A 20,885-nucleotide genomic window follows, 5' to 3' on the forward strand; every position below is an offset into this window, starting at 1 on the left:
TTCAAAAATCACTACATTGGACCCTCAGACATGACTGAATAAACGTGTATGAAATTTATTTGAAATAATGGGATAAAATAACTACAGGAAAACCGCAGGGAAAAGATGCAGGAGGGAGAGACTGACGTCACAGACTAAGTTGGATTCCATTAATTTCTTGAAAAATGCACTTCTCTCCCTCCCCTTCCTGCAATATATTCCTCCCTTCCTGCAATATAATGTTCACTTGTTATGAATGGTCTTTCCTATCTTGTGTCAGAAATTAAGAATGGAACCAACCAAATAAACACACTCCTACAGCACACTACCAGAGAACTCAGAAAGAGTTGTAACTAGATTTTTGTTCAGTCTCTGCTCATCACTGTGAGAACATGTTGCCCAAACTTGAAATTCTTTATTAAATAAATCATTATCTCCCAGGAAACCCCTAGTGACCTCTTGCAGAACCCTAGGGTTCCATGGAACCCTGGCTGAGAAACCCTGGTCTAGTCACTCTATAAATCTGAGCTGTAGGTCATGTAAGCTTATGTCTTTTAATAACATTTGTTAGTCAGAAAGGGTGCTACCAGACTTCTGATTGTTGGCCACTATAGACTAACATGATCTCCTTTTACTGTGTTTTGAAGGGTACATCAACCTATCTAGTTACACAGCCACAACAAAACCCTTTTTCCAACACATACCCAGTCACCCATATCTCAGCCCAAATCTGGATGACTACTAGATGGCAGCCAAAAGATTCAAAACCTCTTAACACTTTGCTGCCATTTAGTGATTGATAGGTCAACCAGTTGACACAACAATAACCATTTTGGAAAAATTATGTAGATGTATTAAAAATCCCACACAGCTTAGCAGGTCTCTCATACACACCAAACTCAAGAACATTTATGCAGTGGCTGATTCTGGGCAGCACAGATCAGTGCAACCACTTTGTTCAGAGAGATGAACTCTTTGCTGCTACATAATGGTTGGTAGGCTAACTGTCCTTTGAAAGAAAGGAAAAACTTGTAATAGGACAGTGTGCCTGGACTGTACAAGCATCACATCAGCGACATATAGTTTATGGTGATTGATGGAGGCAATGGTTGGAGAAGTTCAAGTTTCAGCCAGGAGAAACCAATAGCATGTCACAACTGTAGGGGCAGCAGAAAGACAGGGGCTGTTTTGAATGCCATTAAGGGCACATCATGGTGGCAGCAAGATTAGAGTGATAGGAGTCCCTCCTGGTTCTGGGACAGGAGGGAAGCATAGTAAGAGTGGCTGTGTAGATGAGTGCTAAGTAGTACCTATGCCACATGTGGCATTCCCAGCTAACAGAACAATACCTGCCAGATTTGGCACACTGTGGCTAGTATGCCACAATTGCAACCAAAGCCAAGTTTTATCCCAAGCATGCTTGTGCTATATCTTTAGGTGTAAATCATTCATGTTCTTCCTAATTGCTGTAAATTACACATACAGATTTTTGTTTTGCTTTAAGCAGAGAAGAAATCCCAGTTGAGCACCTCAGCTCTAGAAGTTTCTGAATAGGTATCAAATTTATCTTTGTACAGGTGTCAGATGTATACCTATTACTCCAACTATATATTGGTATTTTTTAAAGAATTCTTCTTATATGATATACTATGATAAAAAGGCATCCCCAACTCTCAAGCATTTAATACTTAAAAAACTACTCTTAGGATGTCTGACCATTCCTCCTCCACCTTTTTTTTTTTTTAATGCAGGTCTGACTGGGAAGATTATAAAAGCAATTCTTAATGGAGGGTTTGACATCTCAGCCTTGCAGATGGTAACTTATTTTCTTTTTGTTCAACTCTTGTGGAATTAGGAGGTGGAGAGAAAATTCAACATTTACCACCTTCTGTTTCTTCTCTATAACCACACCTTAATGCAGTGCACCTGGGAATAACATGTCTCCTCAGGTTCCAATGGTTTCTTTTCAGCTGAAACAGCTGCAGCCAGAAATGTATGGCTTCCTTCAGCTTAGTTGAAAGTGGTGTCTTGTATCAGGTTTTCAAAATGTTATCTTGTTAAACAAAGGAAATCAGCCCTTTTCAGTTCAGTTATACCAAAAGTGGACAGACTTCAAGTTCACTGGATTTATTTTGTTTTTTGTTAGAACTCCCAGATTGTCAGCCAAAGAAAGATGGAGATTACTTAAAATTGGATCAGGTTGTTTCTGAACATATTCTGAGTCAGCAAACTAGCAAAGCTAAACTGAGCTCACATTTGTTGTTTTCATGCACAAATCCCAAGTTTGTTTGTTGCAGCAGTTAATTTAGGCAGAAGAAAGTATTTTTTGTTGCTGCTGCTAAGCATTTCAAAATCAGAACTGCTTGCTCACCTATTGCAATTTACTTGAAGCCCAGTTTATAGATGCTGATCTACCTTCCATGTGGCCTTTCATTATGCTTTTCCAACACCACTGGCTATGGAGACAAACCTTTAAGGTTGGGAATGATACCCACTGAATTTGTTGGATACAAATCAATAGAGTCTTGATGTAAATAATATATGTTGAGAAGCATCTGGCTACTTCTCCTCCAGAAGAGAACAGGTACATTTGAATTACTGTTTTTCTCCCACCTATTCATTTTTGGTGCCTTAGTGTCAGTCCGTACTCACATAATGCAAATCTACAATAGTGCAGTTCAGAACACATGAGTTAACGAGTTCTCACAAAAGGATTGATAACCAACCTAAATTGAGGTTAACTTTTATAAGAGGCAGTGATCAGGTTGGTTCTGAGGAAGGCTAATCTTGATCCAGAACATGACAGCCAGAATTAGCCAGTAGATAACTTCTCACAAAGGGACCCATAGCCAACCCTAATTAATCATGGTTAGCTTTTTAAGAGGCAATGATCAGATTGGTTCTGAAGAAAGTTAATCTTAATTCAGAAAATGATAATTGGAATTAGCCAGTAGTTAACCTCACTTTCTTAGACAAAGTACTTGAGCAGGTAGTTATTGATCAGTTTTAGACACTCTTAGGTGAAACTGGTTTTCTTGATCTATTCAGGGCAACTGCAGGCCTGGTTTGGAATAAAAATGACTTTGATCAACCTGTGAAATAACTTTTGTTGGGGGGGGCGGGGAGAGAACTTGTTGCTTCTCTTTGATCTCTTATTGGCTTTTGTTATAAATCATCAGGTTCTTATGAATAGGTTGTCAGGGGGATATGAGATACTGCATTTCAGTGGATCTGCTAATGTTTTAAATGGCCAGTTCCAGAAGTTAGGGCTGAGAATAACTGCTCTGCCCAATGGAATAATGTGAGGTTCCTCACAGCTCTAGTTTATCCTTTGTGTTTTGGATATCTACATAGAAATACTACTAGGATTTACCTGGGCATGTAGGCTGAAGAACCCTATACTTGCATACTTGGACACTAAAACCTTCATTAGCAGCCTTCTCCAGGTTCCCCCAATCAATGAGATATTGTATAGATATAAGAGAAAGAACCTTTTTAGTAGTGATGCCTTATTGGTAGAACACCTTTCCTAGAGAAGTTTGCCTGGTGGCTTTGTTATGATTCTTTTAATGTTAGTTATGCTTATTAGCATTTTAGGGACAGCTGCTTTTAGTGAGATCTTATCTGCTGTTCTGCAGTGATTGTCATTAATATATTGTTTTGTGCAAGATGGCTGGTTTTCTTTTTTACTATATATATAAAACGGCTGTGCAGTGTTTCAGATTCAATTCTGGAAGGGTGCTCTGAAGCATGAATGTGGCTCTTCTTTGCAACCACATCTTTTCTCAGGATCACATGGCAGGGCAAAGAACAGCCACACTTTCCTAGGGAATCATCTGGCTCTTTTAAAGCTTTCCAGACAAGTGTTACATTTGGGCTCCTGCAGTTCCGCAGCATCTTTGCCATTGCCTCTTTCCTAGGGCTGAGAGAGATGACTGGCCCAAAGTCACCTAGCTGACTTTGTGCCTAAGGCAGGACTAGTACTCATGGTCTCCTGGTTTCTGGCCTAATGCCTTAACCACTACGCCATACTGACTCTACAAATAAATGCTTACATATTATAATAAAACTCACTAGTCACTGATAACTGATAATTGTAATCAATATTTTATAAGCATTTAAAATTGATTTGACATTGGAATGAAGGAATTAAAAAAAAAGTAAAAAGAAGCAAAAGCATTATAGAAAAAGCATTTAGAGCGCCGCCTCTCTTTCTTCCACCCCGTTCTTTTCTTCTCTGGATGTATTGTGAACTTACTTAAACTTTATTATAAATAACTGAATTATTTATAAAGTTAACAACTATCATGGACCTTGTTCAATCTGAAACTTGACAAAAACTTTTCTTGGAGGGTGGAGGGAAAGTAAGTAAACCTTTTGTGGAGGGAGGCGCTTCTTCATGTGCAGGAGGCTCTGGGTTTGTAACTGGTGTGTCTGTACTCCAGACTAGGATGGCTGCAACTGCAAGGCTGGGAAAGAACTGTCTGCCTGCTATCCCAGGCAAAAGATTCCTCCCCCAGGGACTCCTGCTGAGTCTGCATTAGGGCTGCTTGCGAGCTGCAAGCCCAGAATTTTGTGGTGCCTAAATTTATTATTACTATTTTGGAGTAACTTAATTTTGTGTGTGCTTGACTTTTTACCCTGTGTGTGGTTTTGATGAGTAGTGTGCGCACACATGTTGCCTTATCAGCTTATTTGCCAAACAGTAAATAGCCTCTGAGTAATTAATTGAGAAACCACACAATCCCTGTCAGGATTGTGCTTATACAGAAAAAGGGCAACTATAATTGTTAGATAGTTTTTAAATGTTTGTGAGATAATACCAGCTTCACAATTCTGCTCCATAGAAACTCAAGAATTAGACTTTTCCTTCCTATTTTGTATGCAGTTCTATATGGACCGTGCAAATACAGAAGAATTCTATGCAGTCTACAAAGGTGTTGTTGCTGAATATTCTGTAAGTAAATAGTATAAAGCCTTTTTTTTTTCTTTTTGATGCGCTTTGGATACTATCTTATCCTCCAACTTTTTTGGTATAGTAGTGGTCAGTATTACTACTCATAGTTATGGATTGTTTTAATTTTTGCCAAAAAGTAAACCATTAATAATTTATTGGAAAAACAAACTGTACAAATAATTTTTAGCTTTGAATCAACAGTGTGACACATATAAAACTTGTCTGTGTGTACTTTCAGATGGTTATTTTTTTTGGTATCCAGGGTAATAATATTACCCCCATTGATAACATTACATTGTTTTTGAACAATATATCAAAATTGATTTCTTAATTTTTGAAATAAAGACAAATTTCCAAAATGTCCATTTCCTTGCCACCTTGTCCATCTTCCTGCCAAACCTTCCTTGCGTCTTTCTGCCTCACTTTAAAAATGGATCAAATCCACAATCTAGCAAGTTAATCCTTTTTGTGGACCTTTTTTCCGATTGGAGGGACTGCCTGGTGTGCCTTCTGCCTCCCAGATCTTACTTCAGTTTAATAGCATGGCATTATAACTTCGCAATTGGGGAAAAACCCTCAAATGCAAATTTTGTTAGTATGCTACACTTGCAGAATTTGCAGGAATGCCATACTTCATAATATTTGCTGAAATGCCACTTTACACACTTTGCTTTACAACAGTTTTATTTATTTATATTTCCATTTTTATACTACCACAGTTCAGTATGACTCTTAGCTGTTAACAAAATACACATAACATTTAAAACATCCAGAGTTAAAATACCCATGGTAAATTCAATAAAAATAATGCTAATAAGTTAATAATGAAATATAACAACTTGAATTAATCCTTCTCTATTAAGAACCAATAAACTCAATAAATTGTGTTATTTCATAGTGTAACCACTCTAAGAAAAAGGTCAGTTTTCAGCATCTTCCTAAATGAAAACAGGAAGGGTGCCAGTCTAATTTCCATTGTGAGGTGTTCCAGAGAATGAATCTTGAAAAACACAGTCTCCTAGCTTTAGCCTTAGAAATGGCAGCTCTTTCTCCTGAAATATCACAGAGCAATGACAAATCTAGTTCAATTATGACTTCCTTGAAGTAACTAGATGCCAAATTACATTTATAGGTCAAAATCAGCACTTTAAATTGTACCTAGAAGCCTGCCAGAAACCTGACCCCCTAGCACCGATATTATATATTCCCGGTGATGTGCTAATTAAGACGCAGGAGTTAAAGACTGGCTGCAGCCCCAAGTGGTTTTTAAAGTCAGCCCCATGTAAAATGCTGTAGTCAAGTTGTGATGAGAGCATGTTATTGGGGCAAGGTCCTTCTGTTCCAGGTAGGGCTGCAACTGGTATACCTGCTGAAGCTAGGCAAAGGCCCCACGTAACTGTGGTCTCTACCTGTTACTCTAGCAGAAATTGTGAGTCAAGGTTGTAGGTTGTTGTAGATCTTCTTTAGAAATAGTGCTTCCCCCTCAAGATACAACATTGGTGGTGATAGAGAGCCCTCAGGCACTGGGACAAGACATTCACAGTATATTTAGAGCTGCCTGGGATAGTGTTTAAACCTGGGTATGATCAGCATGTTGGTGATACTGCACTCTGAACTCCCAGTAGCTTTTGTGTAAATGACAAAAAAGTAAGTGGGGAGGAACAATTCATGTGACAACCCACAAAGGAAGAGCCACTGAGCTGACCTCCTCTCCTATACAACCAACTGGATTGAGGAAAGAGTGGCAGTGCTATAAAACAGTGTCTCCAATATACCCAACCCTCCAATATACCCAACCGTTGCAGGTGGTCCAAAAGAATACCACAGTCAATAGTATGAAAGGCAGCTGCATGCCCAAAAGAACCAGGAGTTCCAGGTCCTAACAAAGGTATTCACCAGAACAACCAATGCTATTTCCATCCTACACTCAGGCCTGAATCATGACTGAGAATGGTCCAGATAATTACCTCCTTCTAGGGTGCTTTATGCTGATCTCTACCACTGGCTCAACAGTCTTCCCTAAAAACAGAATATTGGAGACTGAATTATAGTAGTCCAAAACAGTTGGCTCCAGGGAGAGCCTCATTAAGACATGGTGCATCACAGCCTCTTTCAAGGATGTTGGATGGAATCTGTCCTACAATGAAGTATTGATAACCAATGCAAATAACCCCCCTGCAGGTAATACTGTCTCTTGTCTCTTCTAACGCCGTTCTGAAATTCTTTGTTGTTTCCTAAAATCTTTGTCTTTCTTGACTTTGGCTTTGGTTCTTTTCTTGACAATTTATACATACCATTTGTTCTAACATCCACTTGCTTTCTTCTGCTTTTTGGTCTTTGGCAGTCTTTTTTCACATTCATGCTGAACAACTTCTTAGTTTTCGTTCCACAGTTGTCCTGGTTCTTTATCAATAAGGTTTAGAACTTCAAAACAATTTCTGATGTTCTCCTTGAAAATAGTGGGTATATGCTCAAGATCATATTGTGGAAATTGTTTGGCTTTCTTCTGCTGCTTTAGCTTACCTTGGAACTTGCACATGAGTAGTTCATGATCTATTCCATGGTCAGCTAGTGGCACATCATTGCTGTTATAACTGAGCTGTTCCACCTCCTTGTACCAATAATATAGTCCATTTGATTTATGTGTATTCCATCTGGTGATGTCCATGTACTGTATATAGGCATCATTTTGGTTGTTTGGAGACTTTGTTAGCAATGAAGAAAACATTGGATGGGCAGAAATTGATAAGTCATTGTCTTCACTTTGATTTTCTAGGCCATACAGTCCAACTATATTTTCCTCCTTAATATTTCCAACTTTGGCATTCCAGGCTCCTGTCACAAGCAGCATATCTTGCATGTTCTGTCGATTTCAAATTGAACTTGATCATAAAAGTCATCCATCTCCTTTTCTGCATCCATATTTGGAGCATAGACTTGGATAATCATAGTATTGTCAATGAAGTCTAATTGATGATATTTGGTCACCTATTGCATTGTAGCCAAGTATTGTTCTTGCTGTAGCCTTCTTAACTATGAAAGCAACACTGTTCCTTCTTTGTTTTGTATCTCCTGAGTAATAAACAGTGTGATCTTCTGACTGAAAGTGTCCAATTCCAGTCCCTCTCAATTTGCTGATGCCTAAGATAACAATGTACAGTATAGTCAATTCATTTTCATCTTTTACTGTGTTGAGCTTTCCCAAAGCTTTGGATTTTCTTTTCCTGCATGGCAACCTCAGCAACTAGGGGTCCTGCTATAATCTAGCCACATCATAAACACCATTAGTACTCCAAAAGATCCTCAACTCTTCCTCAATAGTGTGTTGAGTGCCATTTACTTGATGGGTTCATTATCTGTCACTATATCATCAATCATTTTATATTTCCTATCCGTGTGGTTTTCTTGGTAAAATACTAGAGTGGTTTACCATTGCCTTCTCCTGCACAGTATGAAAAGATGTGCAGCTTATAATGTGCTGCGCTGTTCAAAAAATAAAACAAGCTGAAAGAGATCACTCTTACCACTTCATACATTTTTATAAAAATAAATTCAACTTCTCAGATATTGGGGAGGGACTTTGCTTGTGGCTAACATTTATTTATCCCAAAATCATCTAGGATGAAAACCCCAAGTCTAGTCCCAGAGGAATTTTTGTAGATTTCTTTATTTATTTTTCCTGCTTTTTGATCACTTGGTTTTCTATAAAATAATAAACATGGTTAGAAGGGGTATAACATTTTCAGTAATGTGCCTTCAGAACAATTTAAACATCTGTTGTTTTTCTGGTTACAGGAGATGGTTGTAGAACTCTGCTCAGGACCTTGTATAGCTCTGGAGATTCGGCAGGTAGATCCTGAAAAAGTGTTCAGAGACTACTGTGGGCCTTCTGATCCTGTAAGTAACTGACTGAGTAATTTACATCATACCAAAATAGAACTGATGAGTGAGGTCTGAGAATGTACAGTATATCCCTTTATTTTCACCTTTAAAGCAGCTTGGAGAGGAGGTCCAGTTTAAGTTAGATTGTAATATTGTACAGAGCAGTTCACTCATCCCTTTTGTTGGGTCAAAATTTCCCTTCCTATTTGAAAAATATATACAGGCATAATAAAGGTACTTATATTTTCCCCTCCTTCCCAAGCTATTAAAGGGCAGGGAACAAATATGGCAAATTGCATATGTATGTAGTAGAGGTGTGAACAAAATGAAATATATGTTATGTTTTGAATCCAGAAAAGAATGCATTCCAGAAGTTCAGGAATATCATGTTGGTTGCACTTTAGGAGAAATAAAATCTAGAATGTTTTGGTAGTTCAGGGTTTTGAACAAAACAAAATTTGGAGGAGTTGCAAAGAATTTTAAGAGGCAAATAAAACTTGATTCGTGTGTTTCATCCCTTCTCTTCAGTCCTCCCCTCAACCACTCCCACCATGGCATGACCCACTGGGGCCCATCTCCCTAATCTTCCTTCTGTCTCTATCCTCAATTGTCACCACAAATGTTCTGGCCAGTGTGCCCGTTCCTTACTGTGATGGTCTCAACAGTAGGGAACAGGCTCCCAGCACAGCATGTCTCCCTGTTCCCCCAAGACTTTCCCCTTCCTTTCCTTCCTACCTGCTCTTAGTCTCCGCCACCACCATCAATACCCATAACTATTCTCAATGTTCCCACCCAAATTACTTCTACTCAGAACAGAAATTTTGGTCCAGATCCAAAACAAAACAGCCCCCTGCATCCCAAAATATCTTGCACATCCTAGTTTCAAGCACATGTTAGCATTAAGTATCCTAATGCAGCTTTTCCAGTCAAAATTAGGGCCTTGCAATCATGACTTTAACATTTTAAAAAACTTGGTAGGTGCTCTTGGGAGTTGATGTAATTGTGACATAGCATGTTGAATTGTATAATAAGATTATGAGACATCCGTAGCAAACTCAACAGATAATCAGGCCTACAAGGATACAAGAATTTCTGATTTATGTACAAAGGCCAAGAAGCTTTTGTGAAGAATTATGAAAGCATTCCAGTGACTGCTGTGTATACAGCTGAAATCTTTTATATAGTTGTTTCAATAGGGAGATTCTAATTGATGATAACTTCTGAACTGTAGTTTTTAATTGCCTCAAGGAAATAGCTGCAGGTATAGGGAACAAACATATTTAGCAGAAAGCATATTTTATGCATGGCCTGCTATAATTTGTATACACTTTCAATGCACTTAGGAGAGACTTCCCTCCAGCCTGGCACCATCAAATATATGTATGTACAGGGATGATGGAATTTGTTATTCTATATATCTGGTCGGTGCCAGTTTGGAGGAAAGCTGATTTATAAAAATGAGCATGACAGATTTATTTTGCTATTGATAAAGTGAAATGTATGCATGTGGAGCATGTAAATTGAGACAACAGCTTGAGATGAGAAAATTATAATCCTTTGGTTTTCCAGAGAACATGCAGGTATCCTTATATTTCTGCTGCTGCTAATTTTTAGAATTTTTTACCATTATTCTAGACTAGGCAGGATTGTGTAGTTCATGCTTGTATCAACAATTACAGTTTTCACTGACTAACTGTGCTAATCCGAAACTAATCCTTTTGATATGTAATCCATGGATGATTTTCATAATTTTGCTTTATGTATTTGTTGCATTTATATGTCTTCCCTATCCAATAACTATTTGTTGGTCCAGTTTTGCAATTTCTGAAATAAATAACTTGCCTTCCAAAATTATAAATTAAAGATTTAGGTATTGAAACACTAAATATCAGTGGTAAAATGTTGAATATTAAAAATGCTAGGAATAATCAAGATGATATAATCATATTGCTTAAGCAACAACCATGTCATTTTTTAAAAGTGAGCTCATCTGTATCTGTTTAGACTGCAGTCCTAAACCCATTTATGTCAGCTTAAATACCATTAAATTTAGTAGGACTTCCATCTGAGTAGACATGCATAAGGTTATACTGTAATCATGGGAGAGGCATGGGGAAGCAAATGATGATACATGGGAACCTGTATTATCACGCATATTTCACAATGTACATATTTCCATCAGATGTCATGATGTCATTACATAATTATGCAATTTATGCAATGACATCATGATGTATGTGTCATCCTTCTGACAGTGTTGTGGCTTGTTGTGGATGCTGCTGGCTGTAACTGAATATTATAGGATTGCAGCCTTAAATCAATTACTGATATGTGGTGAGCTGCGGCAGAAAAGTTTCTAATGTCAGTTCTGCTATGAACTACTTAAGTGACCTTTAGCTAGTATTTACCATATTTTTCCATGAATAAGATGCCCCCATGTATAAGATGACCCCCACTTTTCCAACCCAAAATTAAGAAATCAATATTTTAAAGATAAAGCAGAACGTATTTTTATTTAGTAATTAGGTAACATTTACATGATACACTCAGTGGGAGGAGGTCCAAACTGTCTCTCTGCAGCTCTGTTTCCATGCTCTTTTGCATAACTGATTACATTCAGTTTGAATTTCGCAGAGTAAGACATTCGCCTATTTATTTTTTTATTTTCCGACATCTTTATGGGCTCAGAATGCTCTGACGTTACCAGCCCCTGTCGCATCTGCGCACTGCCTACACGCTCTCCACCTCCAACGGGATGTGTTCCAATTGCTTTGTTCAGCATCAGCTGACATCAGTTACATAAGGCTCGTGATTGGAGGAAGCCTGTTTGCAGAGACAAAGTATGGGCAGTTTCGCAACCGCGCGGTTCTCTCCTTGGCTTACTGCCTTGCATAAGACGACCTTCAATTTTTAGTGTAATGATTTTAGAAAAAAGTATCATCTTATACATGGAAAAATACAGTATATCTCAACTTCAACCTCAGTATTCAAGTACCAAAAGGATGAGGAAACTGATCTTTCTTGTGAATATTAAAGCTTGTATATTATTTGTCTTCAAAGGTCTATGCCAAGTACAATTAAAACAGTTCTTATTAACAAGTTATAGAAATCATACAACTATTAAAAATATAGCTACATTAATAACAATACAAACAATTGTTTTCTATTGACTATCTTATTTATATGAGTTTCAGAACTTTAATTTAATAACTGTTCTTTGTTGCAGATATTTGCAAATTTGAAGGAAGAAGTTTTTGTGATTACAACTACAGTAATTAGGTAGCTTTTTAGATAGCATGAAGTAATGCAAAGCAAAAGAAGTAAAGGATTTTTATCCAGTGACAAGGCTATTGTAGGCCAGCGTAGAAAACAGATCAATATGAGGCTGCAATTAGTATGTCATTCTGTCTGTCTCTGTTGAAAAGGATGTGATTGGATTGTCTAAAGGGTCAGACATCATCAGTATCACATATACACACACATACTAGATTTTGGACACCTACTAGAAAGTATAGTTTTGTCAATTGTCATAGACAATTTAATTGTTGTACTCTGCAGCCACATAGGCTACAAAATCTTCTATTAAAACTATGAAAACTAATTTCATATTTGTGTACAATGATACTATCTAAGCTTCCCAAGTTGTCTGACATCTCACTTGCATATTAAACTACAATTCTTTTCATTTCTTGGTAAACATAGCTAAAAATTTAGCTCATTGAGATTGCTGTTGGCTATAGTCCAATATATCAGGAAGGCACCAGGTAGAGCAGGCTGCAATACGGTATTTCCAAGATTTTTTTTGCCCAGAGTTGTGAAGTACATAGAGCCGATTGATAAGATCCACAGATATTGCCTCACAGGTTTCCATTTTTCCTGAAGGCATATTTTGCTGAGATTTATTTATTAATCAAATTTGTTTTCATTTCTGGCTGCCATCTACATATTCCTTTTAAAGCAAACAAGCAAAACAGTTTTTTCTATAAATTCCGAGAAATATTGCTTCTTACAAAATTCTGCTTTCTGTTTGTGATAAGGTACTAAGTTAGGAACAAAGGAACTTGTACACTACATATATCAGCTTTTTCTTATTCTTTGGGGGATGGAGAACACCGTGGAAGACTATTATAATCAGCCTTGGGGCAATTTCTGCCTCAATTTAGAAAAGGCAGAAATAAGAGCAACATAAAGGATTGCTTTGAAATTCTATTGCCTAAGTGACCTAAAATGTGGAGAATTCTTTGCATTTATTTAATTAACAAAGTGTCTAGTAGGTTTTTTCCCCCTTGTTTTATTATGGTCACAGTTGCAAGCTCTTACTTATGACAGTAGATCAGCTGCATCATTTTGATTTCCAAGAGTCTTCAAGATTAAAACCATTTGGCATTTATGTTGAGATATAGAGATATAGAGATATGCACACACACATATACTTTAAGATACAAAAAAAGTGCAAAGAAAGGAAACAAAAACAAAGGAGAAAAGAAACAGGATATAAAAAGCATTTTTTTAAAAAAAAAATGCAGCATTAAACCTTGACCACATGGAGTAATACTGATTAGTCATTCCATTATGCCTATATAGAGGTAGTTCATGAGCAGAAATCAAACACATCCAAGTCCAAGATTGTAAAGCTGGGGTGATGCTATCCTTTCACTGTAACAAAAAGACTTGCTATACTTTATGTTTGTTAAATCCCATGTTCTTCATGAATTGATAAATTCTAGATTTGGGACATATAATTCAACATCACATTAACATCTTTTATCCAAAACCATATTAGCAAACTTATATATACTAAGCCAAAATGGGACAATACCCAACTTACCTCATAGATTTCTTGATGTGGGGAAAATTAGGAGGCACTGCTATGAATACTACCTTGTATTCTGAATGAAAGCATCATATGAAGCAAATAAATAAATGCACAGTAGGACAAGTCCATATTATATCTCTGTCATGTTGCACTTCCATAATGATATTGATAACCAGTCTTTTCTTAACACTCTCTGAGGTATCTAATAGACATGAAAAATCTTTTGTTGAATTAATTTCATTCTAATATCATAAAATCATAGATAATATTGTTAAAACTCTCAACCTTTGATTTATTAACGTGGGATTCCAAAGTTCTTGCAAATGATCAATATTCACTTTAGTAATACATTTTAATTGACATAAAAGCATTGAACGTTTGGAATCATGCATCACATCACAGTACTGATAATAATTCAGGCATTCTAGAAGGTGTTAACATACCTGAATCAAATTGTGAGATCAAAAACTAGTTTGCTGTACTGCCATTCTGGAGTTTTTAGCAATTCAAATTCTTCTTGCAGTGCCCCAATTTTAAAAAATAAAGTAAATTAACAATAGGCTGATCTAAAGTACTGATAATCTGTTTGCCCATGAACTCCATGAAAAAGGATTTATACACAATTTTTAAAATGGGGTTATCCCACAATGTAAATATTATCATGAAAATAGGGGATAAAATTGTATTTTCACCCTAACAACTTCCAAATATGTGTTGCAGCTTATAGTGATAGAAATATCACTGAATTTTTACTAAAATAAAGGAAAAAAGAACAAAGCCCCTGCCAGGTATCAGAAATATATAATAGCTTTCTCATTGTGCCTGTAATAGTTTATGATTTTGATCACTTGGAGTTCATAAAGAAATGGAAGTGGAAATATACGTGTGTATCAGTGAGAAAGTTGAGAATCAGGAAAGTTAAAGCCCCCATTATCACACAAAAGTCTTAATTCTGTTCAAGATAATCTGGTAGTTTGTCTTTGCCATAAAAAAATTCTTAAATTATCAATCTCTTTAAAATATTTAATAGTATTAACATAAATATTCTTCTACAGTGATACTTAAAAGTTTGTGAGCCCTTTTGAATTTTCAGTATTTATGCATAAAGATGTAATAGGCTGTGAGAGTAACCTTGAGAGGCAGGAGGAAGAACCGCAGCCAAGATAACGGTCTGATAAACGAAATCTTGAGTCCAAAGCAGGAATGTAATTTGAGTACTGTAAGGATTTCAGAATTGACCCCCTAGTTCCCTGGAATATAAAGGCAGGGAAGGGAGAGGCATATTCAGACTTGCAAGATTCTGTTACTGTAACCTTATAATAAACGTATTAGCATTCATAATTTTGGTTTCCTGGTCTGGACTACCTTGAAGGGCTGGCATCAGTCAAATGAATTGATAAGCCTGAAAACTATTGGAAGAATGTTCTGTGGACAATGAGACCAAAATAGAACTTTTTTTGGCTTGAATGAAAAGCATTATGTTTGGTGAAAGACAAACACTAAATTCCAGCACAAGAACCTTATCCCATCTGTGAAACATGGTGGTGACAGTATCATGGTTTGAGCCTCCCTTGCTGCCTCTGGACAGAATTCAGCTATGAATTCTGAATTGTTTCAGCCAGTTCTACAGGTAAATGTCAGGGTATCTCCATGAATTGAAGCTTAAGAGAAAGTGGGTTATGGAGCAAGACAATGACCCCAAACACACAAGTTGTACAACCAAAGAATGGTTAAAGCAGAAGAAAGTTAATGTTTTGGAATGGCCATGTCAGAGTCCTGACCTTAATCCTATAGAAATGTTGCAGAAGGACCTGAAGCGGGCAGTTCATGTGAGGAAGCCCACCAATATCCCTGAGTTGAAGCTGTTCTGTAAGGAGGAATGGACTAAAATTCCTCCAAGTCGATGTGCAGGATTGATCAATAGATATCGGAAACATTTAGTTGCAGTTATTGCTCTCCAAGGGGGAGCACACCAGTTACTGAAAGCAAAGGTTCATATACTTCTGCTGCACACAAATATGTAGCTTTGGATGATTTTCCACAATAAATCAATGAACAAGTATAATGTTTTTGATTTAGTTGTTTAATTGGGTTCTCTTTATCTAGTTTTAGGACTTGTGGAGTACGAATCATATTTTAGATCATAATTATGCAGAAATACTGAAAATTCAAAAGGGTTCACAAACTTTTAAGCGCTACTGTAAGTACAAAAGCAATATTTTCTGTAATCTATATGTCAAACTTGCTGTCAAAATTATAGTATCATTTAACATAAAAACCAGGCAATAGCTTGTAGAGCTAGGAGAAGCTTTACCACTCTTCAAACTTACAGTTATATAAGCTTCATTAAAAGCAGTTGAGGAAGATTTTATTTAGAGAAGTATTTTTATATATTTGGGGACTTATTATCTCCTTCAGAAATTCACATGGCATTAGGCAATTATTGGTTTTGATTGCTTTGTGGGCTGAATGTTGTTCTCTATATAAAGCTGTGATATTTATGATGATAATAATTAAATTGCCCAATAGGACATACCTTGAAAAAGAGGATTTTATCAAGACCCAGAAACTCCTCTCATTGCTTCATCTGTAAATAAAAGAATGAGTAGCAACATGTATGAGATAAAAGTTTATTTTTCTTTCTTCTTCAGGCATGATTTTTTTTTAACTTAGAACATTGCTAGGTTTCAAAAGTGATCCCAAAATGTGATCAAAAGAGAAACTTTCCTGCAAAAAATAAAATAAAATGTATATTACTATAAACTATGTAGATTCATAGCATGATTCATGCAAGTAGGAGGGGAACAGATCTGTAAAGTCAGTCTTTATGATGAGTATCTTACTACCTGCCTGATAATTCAGATATTTTTTGGGAATATACTGTACCCGCTCCTCATTTAGTGACCATATTCCGTTCTAGTGACTTAGTTGTTAAGCGAAATGGTCACTAAACAAACACGTGACAGAGGGAGATGCTGTGAAGATCACTGGTTGCTGCTGTCTCATTCAGATAAAATTATCTCGTACAGCTACGCCAACTGTATGTAGATCTCACTCTGGTGTGTGTTGTTATCAGGCATATGACATTTGGTCATAAATGCATGCATTGGTCAGAAAATGATTTTTTAAAAATTTCTCTTTATTACCAAGGTAGTCACTAAATGAAGAGTGGCTGTAAATTAATTCAATAAATTTCTCAGAAATGTATTTGAAAGACTGAACAACAACAGCCATATTCCTTGAAGTACAGCTTCATATGAGAAGAAATTGATCAGGTTTTGCTATGTGGACACCTTAGAAATAAAAGAATGTATGGCCCCATAGAGTAAGTTAAATCCTGAAACAGTTCCCAATAATTGAATCCCCAAAATACTGTAAATACCAAATTGGAACCCTTTAAAAACTATTGCTATAGTTCATAGTGTTTTGCATCTGTTGTTTTCGTCATCTGTGTGACTAGATACTCTTCTCTTAGTGATGTACTTTATTTTAAGAGTGGGTGTGGTTCCAGTGACCTTACATTGCCAGGGTTTTTTAAAAAGCAAGTGGATGCATCTGTTATGTATTCTGCACTAAAGAAGCATTCCTTTAAAAAAAAATGCTGTGGCTGCAACTGCACTGTGAATTTCACTCTCTGGCAATTTTCTTATTGTCCTTTGAACCATTAATTAAACAAATACTTTTTTTACAAGCCTCAAACAACCGAAGGAGAAATGTAGGTGACTAAATGAATGTTTGGTAGATGAATAATTTAAAATTTACTCACTGGTCTTCTCCTTCCTACTGCAGGGCAACCTGAGCAGAATTTTGATCAGTTTGTTTTCTTGCAGAACTATTCAGAGACATGTGTCATTAATCTTTTTTTTTCAAGGTGGGGATAAGGATTTTAAAAAGTGTGTGTGTGTGTTTAAAACGATCAGCATGAGAAAGAGAATTTTTTGTCTTATTTCTGATACCTCAATCTTGGGAAGTGTAGAAATGATAATGTGATAAGCATTGGTTAGCAGGCAGCTTTGCACAGCGGAAAGAATGCATGTAGTGAGAAACACTAAAGTTAGGAATATTTCTTTGGTTGAAACTATCCTGGAGGCTGGTGCTTACAAAAAAAAAAGGTTTTGTTTATGAAATAACATAGCAATAGCAAAGCCTGGGTTATTTAGTTTGACTACAGCTCAGAGACTGCATTGTGTTTTCTTCCATTGTTGGAACAAAAGCAAGCGAACTGTCCTGGACAATACAGAAGAACTGAGAAGGAGAAGAAAGTATAGGTGATGATAATGAAATGAATAAGGGGCATTTTATCTTGAATCATTACCAAGCAAGTCTTTTAGACAAGAAAAGAGATAAAAATGCAGAATCCCTCTGCTAACTGTCTCTACATTTATTTCCAGTAGTAATTTTATAGGTGCAGGAAGCCAATGCGTATAAAGTTGAATTCCAATGAACATTTCTTCCATAACTCCAACCTTATACATACTTTATGTATATAATAAGTGTGTTTATGCTAAATAGAACTTAATACTTGGATTTAGAATTGCAGTTATATCTAGACAATATGCATAGGTTTATTTTCTAGAATGAAGAGAGATGACAACGTACTGTAAATGCTTTTATTCTCTTTCTGTTAAATGTATTAATTAAGAAGGGACTAGATTATTAAAAAGTTTAGAAGGGACACTATGAGTATACTATGACAGATTCAGCATGTATTTACAAAATTCAAATGCAGCATGATATTGCAGATCTTATAATGTGAGAAGATCTCAGATTAACTGGCTTTCATTTGATGGCTATGAGCTTTGCTGATGATATTCTGCTTTTTTTGCTATACATCTTACTTTCCATTTACAACTGAATAAATATAAGTAAGATACCAGAGTGAGATTATTCAGCATAAGCCTCAAAAAATATATTTTTGGCAAGTTTAATATTCAGTATCAATCCACAATAGCACTGTTAGCTGTAAGTCAAATTCCAAAATCCATCTAAAGGAAATATCCAATAGCTTTTGAGTCCTCCGCAGTTTTTCATAAGGCAAAAACAGGAAAAAAAAATGTTCGTGGAGGTAGGGAGAGTTTGAGATTCTTATCTACTATTTTTAACTTCCAAATGTTGGAATCCATTAGTATCATCTAGAATGCCACATGATGGGGAATGTTGAGAGATTTGCCTCTGTTTAAGAGTGTGTGGGAAAAGATGACATAAATGCATCTATCTAGAAAAATCAAGTTGTTGATTTCATAAAAATTCCTCAAGTTACTCTAGGGCTATTCGGTTATCAGGCCAGCTAAACCAAATGGTTAGCAAACTATATATTATAATTAAAATGTATGAATATTAATTCTTCATTGTGTTATCTATTATTCATACTAAAATTATGTGCCAGCACCCATTTGGAGTCTTCTAGAGCCTGTAGAAAGATTGGTACAGTAGGTCCTATGTCTGGCATATACCGCATTCCCACTTGTTTTTCCTCTTTCAGGCATCTGGCCTTATGGCCCTTAGAGATGAATTTCACAAGTGTCAGCAGTGAAGGACCAAATTTCCCACTTTGGGTAAACATAATCTGTGCCTTTTTTGCCTTGGCAAAGGTTGTGCAGAAAACTGTAATTAGCATTTATGAAGCTGGTTTGCCATAGTTGTATCTCCTACTTATGAGCCACTCGTTTGGAACAAGCTGTAAAGATTGCAAAATCAAAAATATTGTAGGTTCCTTACATAAGCTTTTGACCGTGTCCCAGAAATTGTACAGCAGATAATTTGTCTCTTCAAGAGGCTAGTCAGAATCCCATTCATCCACAGAGGACCTTTAGATCTGCTGCACCATTATCAGCTCTGAGGAAATTTTTCATTGACTCAAACCCTTCCAAGAAGTTTGCCCTGCATGATTCCAGTCAGAGAAAGAATGGAGGGAGGCAGGGGATAAAGGCCCTAGTGTGTCCCTAATCCTGGCTTTGGTGGTATACTCTACCTGTGACTTTCTGCAAATCCATTTCTACAAATTTCATTTCTACAAATCCATTCCCCATTTTGTATTGTTTTTCCTCTTCAGGATCAGGAGTCATTCTTGACGAGAGCTTCAAGATAAGATCCCTCTTGAGATCTACTTCTCTGGACCATCCTTTATTCCTTGGGGATGTTCAGAGTTGTGTCATTTGTCTGTCTCAGCAGCCTCCCACCAAATATTTCTATAAGCACTGTAAGGTTCCAAACAAGTCTCTGTGCATGTGATTCTTAATTAGTGAATGTATTGGAGGCGGTTCCTCTTTCATGGCCCCACAGCCTTAAGTGTTACTTTTGACTGAATATGTATGCATAGAGTTCTAGTACTCAGTAGGTAACATCTGAAGCAAACTTCCAATTTCATTGTAGCTGAAAGTCTATTTCTTTCTCTCTGATAAATGCATCAGGAAATGAAAAATATACTTGAACTGTATTTCAGTCAATCACAGACCAGAATACTTGAACTGTATTTTCAATAGATAGACTATTTACAAAATTATTTTTAAAAATCCATGATCTCCAGATGCTTAAAAAATTGTAATGACTCCTTGAATGATTCCTTCTAGCTAACTTGGGGGAGGCATTGCCTAAAGTATCTCTAAAAAGTAGCTTCCTTCTTCATCCTTGTTAAGAAATTCAGCTGTGGTTGGCAAAATGGAGAGCCTAGAGGTTTCTTGCAGACTTTTCTAAAGACACAGTGTCAGTACATTTCAGCAATCCCAGCCAACTAACACTGGAGTCTTTGGATAAGTTTAGCCAAACAAACTGTAATTATTAATCATATGTGAAATATCTTTCAGCAATTGTGTCATGAGTTCAACTGAGCAGATGGCATCCAGTTTTAATTCTTTCTTACTTATTAGTACCAAACTATTTTTCTTCCTAATTTTATACTGAATTCCTTGTATGACGCTCAGACCAAAATGGAATCCTTTTATTTTTGAGGTAACTTTATATTTGAAATAGTCCTTCTACAAAAATAATTTATTAGATAAATCATCTCTATTTTCCTTCAAGTATGCAATCTTTTCTTTCACATCTTACAATTTCTATTTTATGCAGGAAATAGCCCGTTATCTCCGTCCTGGCACCCTCCGTGCTCTGTTTGGTAAAAACAAGATCCAAAATGCTGTTCATTGTACAGATTTACCAGAGGATGGTCTTTTGGAGGTAAGGCTAAGAAGTGCATTTTTTAAATTATACTAGATTGCAGGGTTTTTTAAAATTAAAATGTACATAGAAAATTGT

At 36.5% G+C, this 20,885-nt stretch overlaps 1 protein-coding gene across 3 annotated transcripts in view; it reads left to right on the plus strand.

Moving 5' to 3' along the window:
• Nucleotides 1-20,885, plus strand: part of NME7 (NME/NM23 family member 7) — an 89,919-nt gene that overhangs the window by 45,867 nt on the left and 23,167 nt on the right. For 2 of the 3 annotated variants that reach the window (XM_088140774.1, XM_007429124.3), the window contains 4 exons: nucleotides 1,731-1,795; nucleotides 4,868-4,936; nucleotides 8,732-8,833; nucleotides 20,700-20,807. In XM_088140774.1, the coding sequence (XP_087996900.1) occupies nucleotides 1,731-1,795; nucleotides 4,868-4,936; nucleotides 8,732-8,833; nucleotides 20,700-20,807 (344 nt within the window). The remainder of the gene's footprint in view (nucleotides 1-1,730; nucleotides 1,796-4,867; nucleotides 4,937-8,731; nucleotides 8,834-20,699; nucleotides 20,808-20,885) is intronic. The other variant, XM_088140775.1, reaches the window with a different exon arrangement.

Source organism: Python bivittatus, unplaced genomic scaffold (genome assembly GCF_059951505.1).
Source record: "Python bivittatus isolate LINGU-HERP-01145 unplaced genomic scaffold, Pbiv_v1 ctg000340_np1212, whole genome shotgun sequence".
In the NCBI taxonomy this organism is placed as follows: domain Eukaryota; kingdom Metazoa; phylum Chordata; class Lepidosauria; order Squamata; family Pythonidae; genus Python; species Python bivittatus.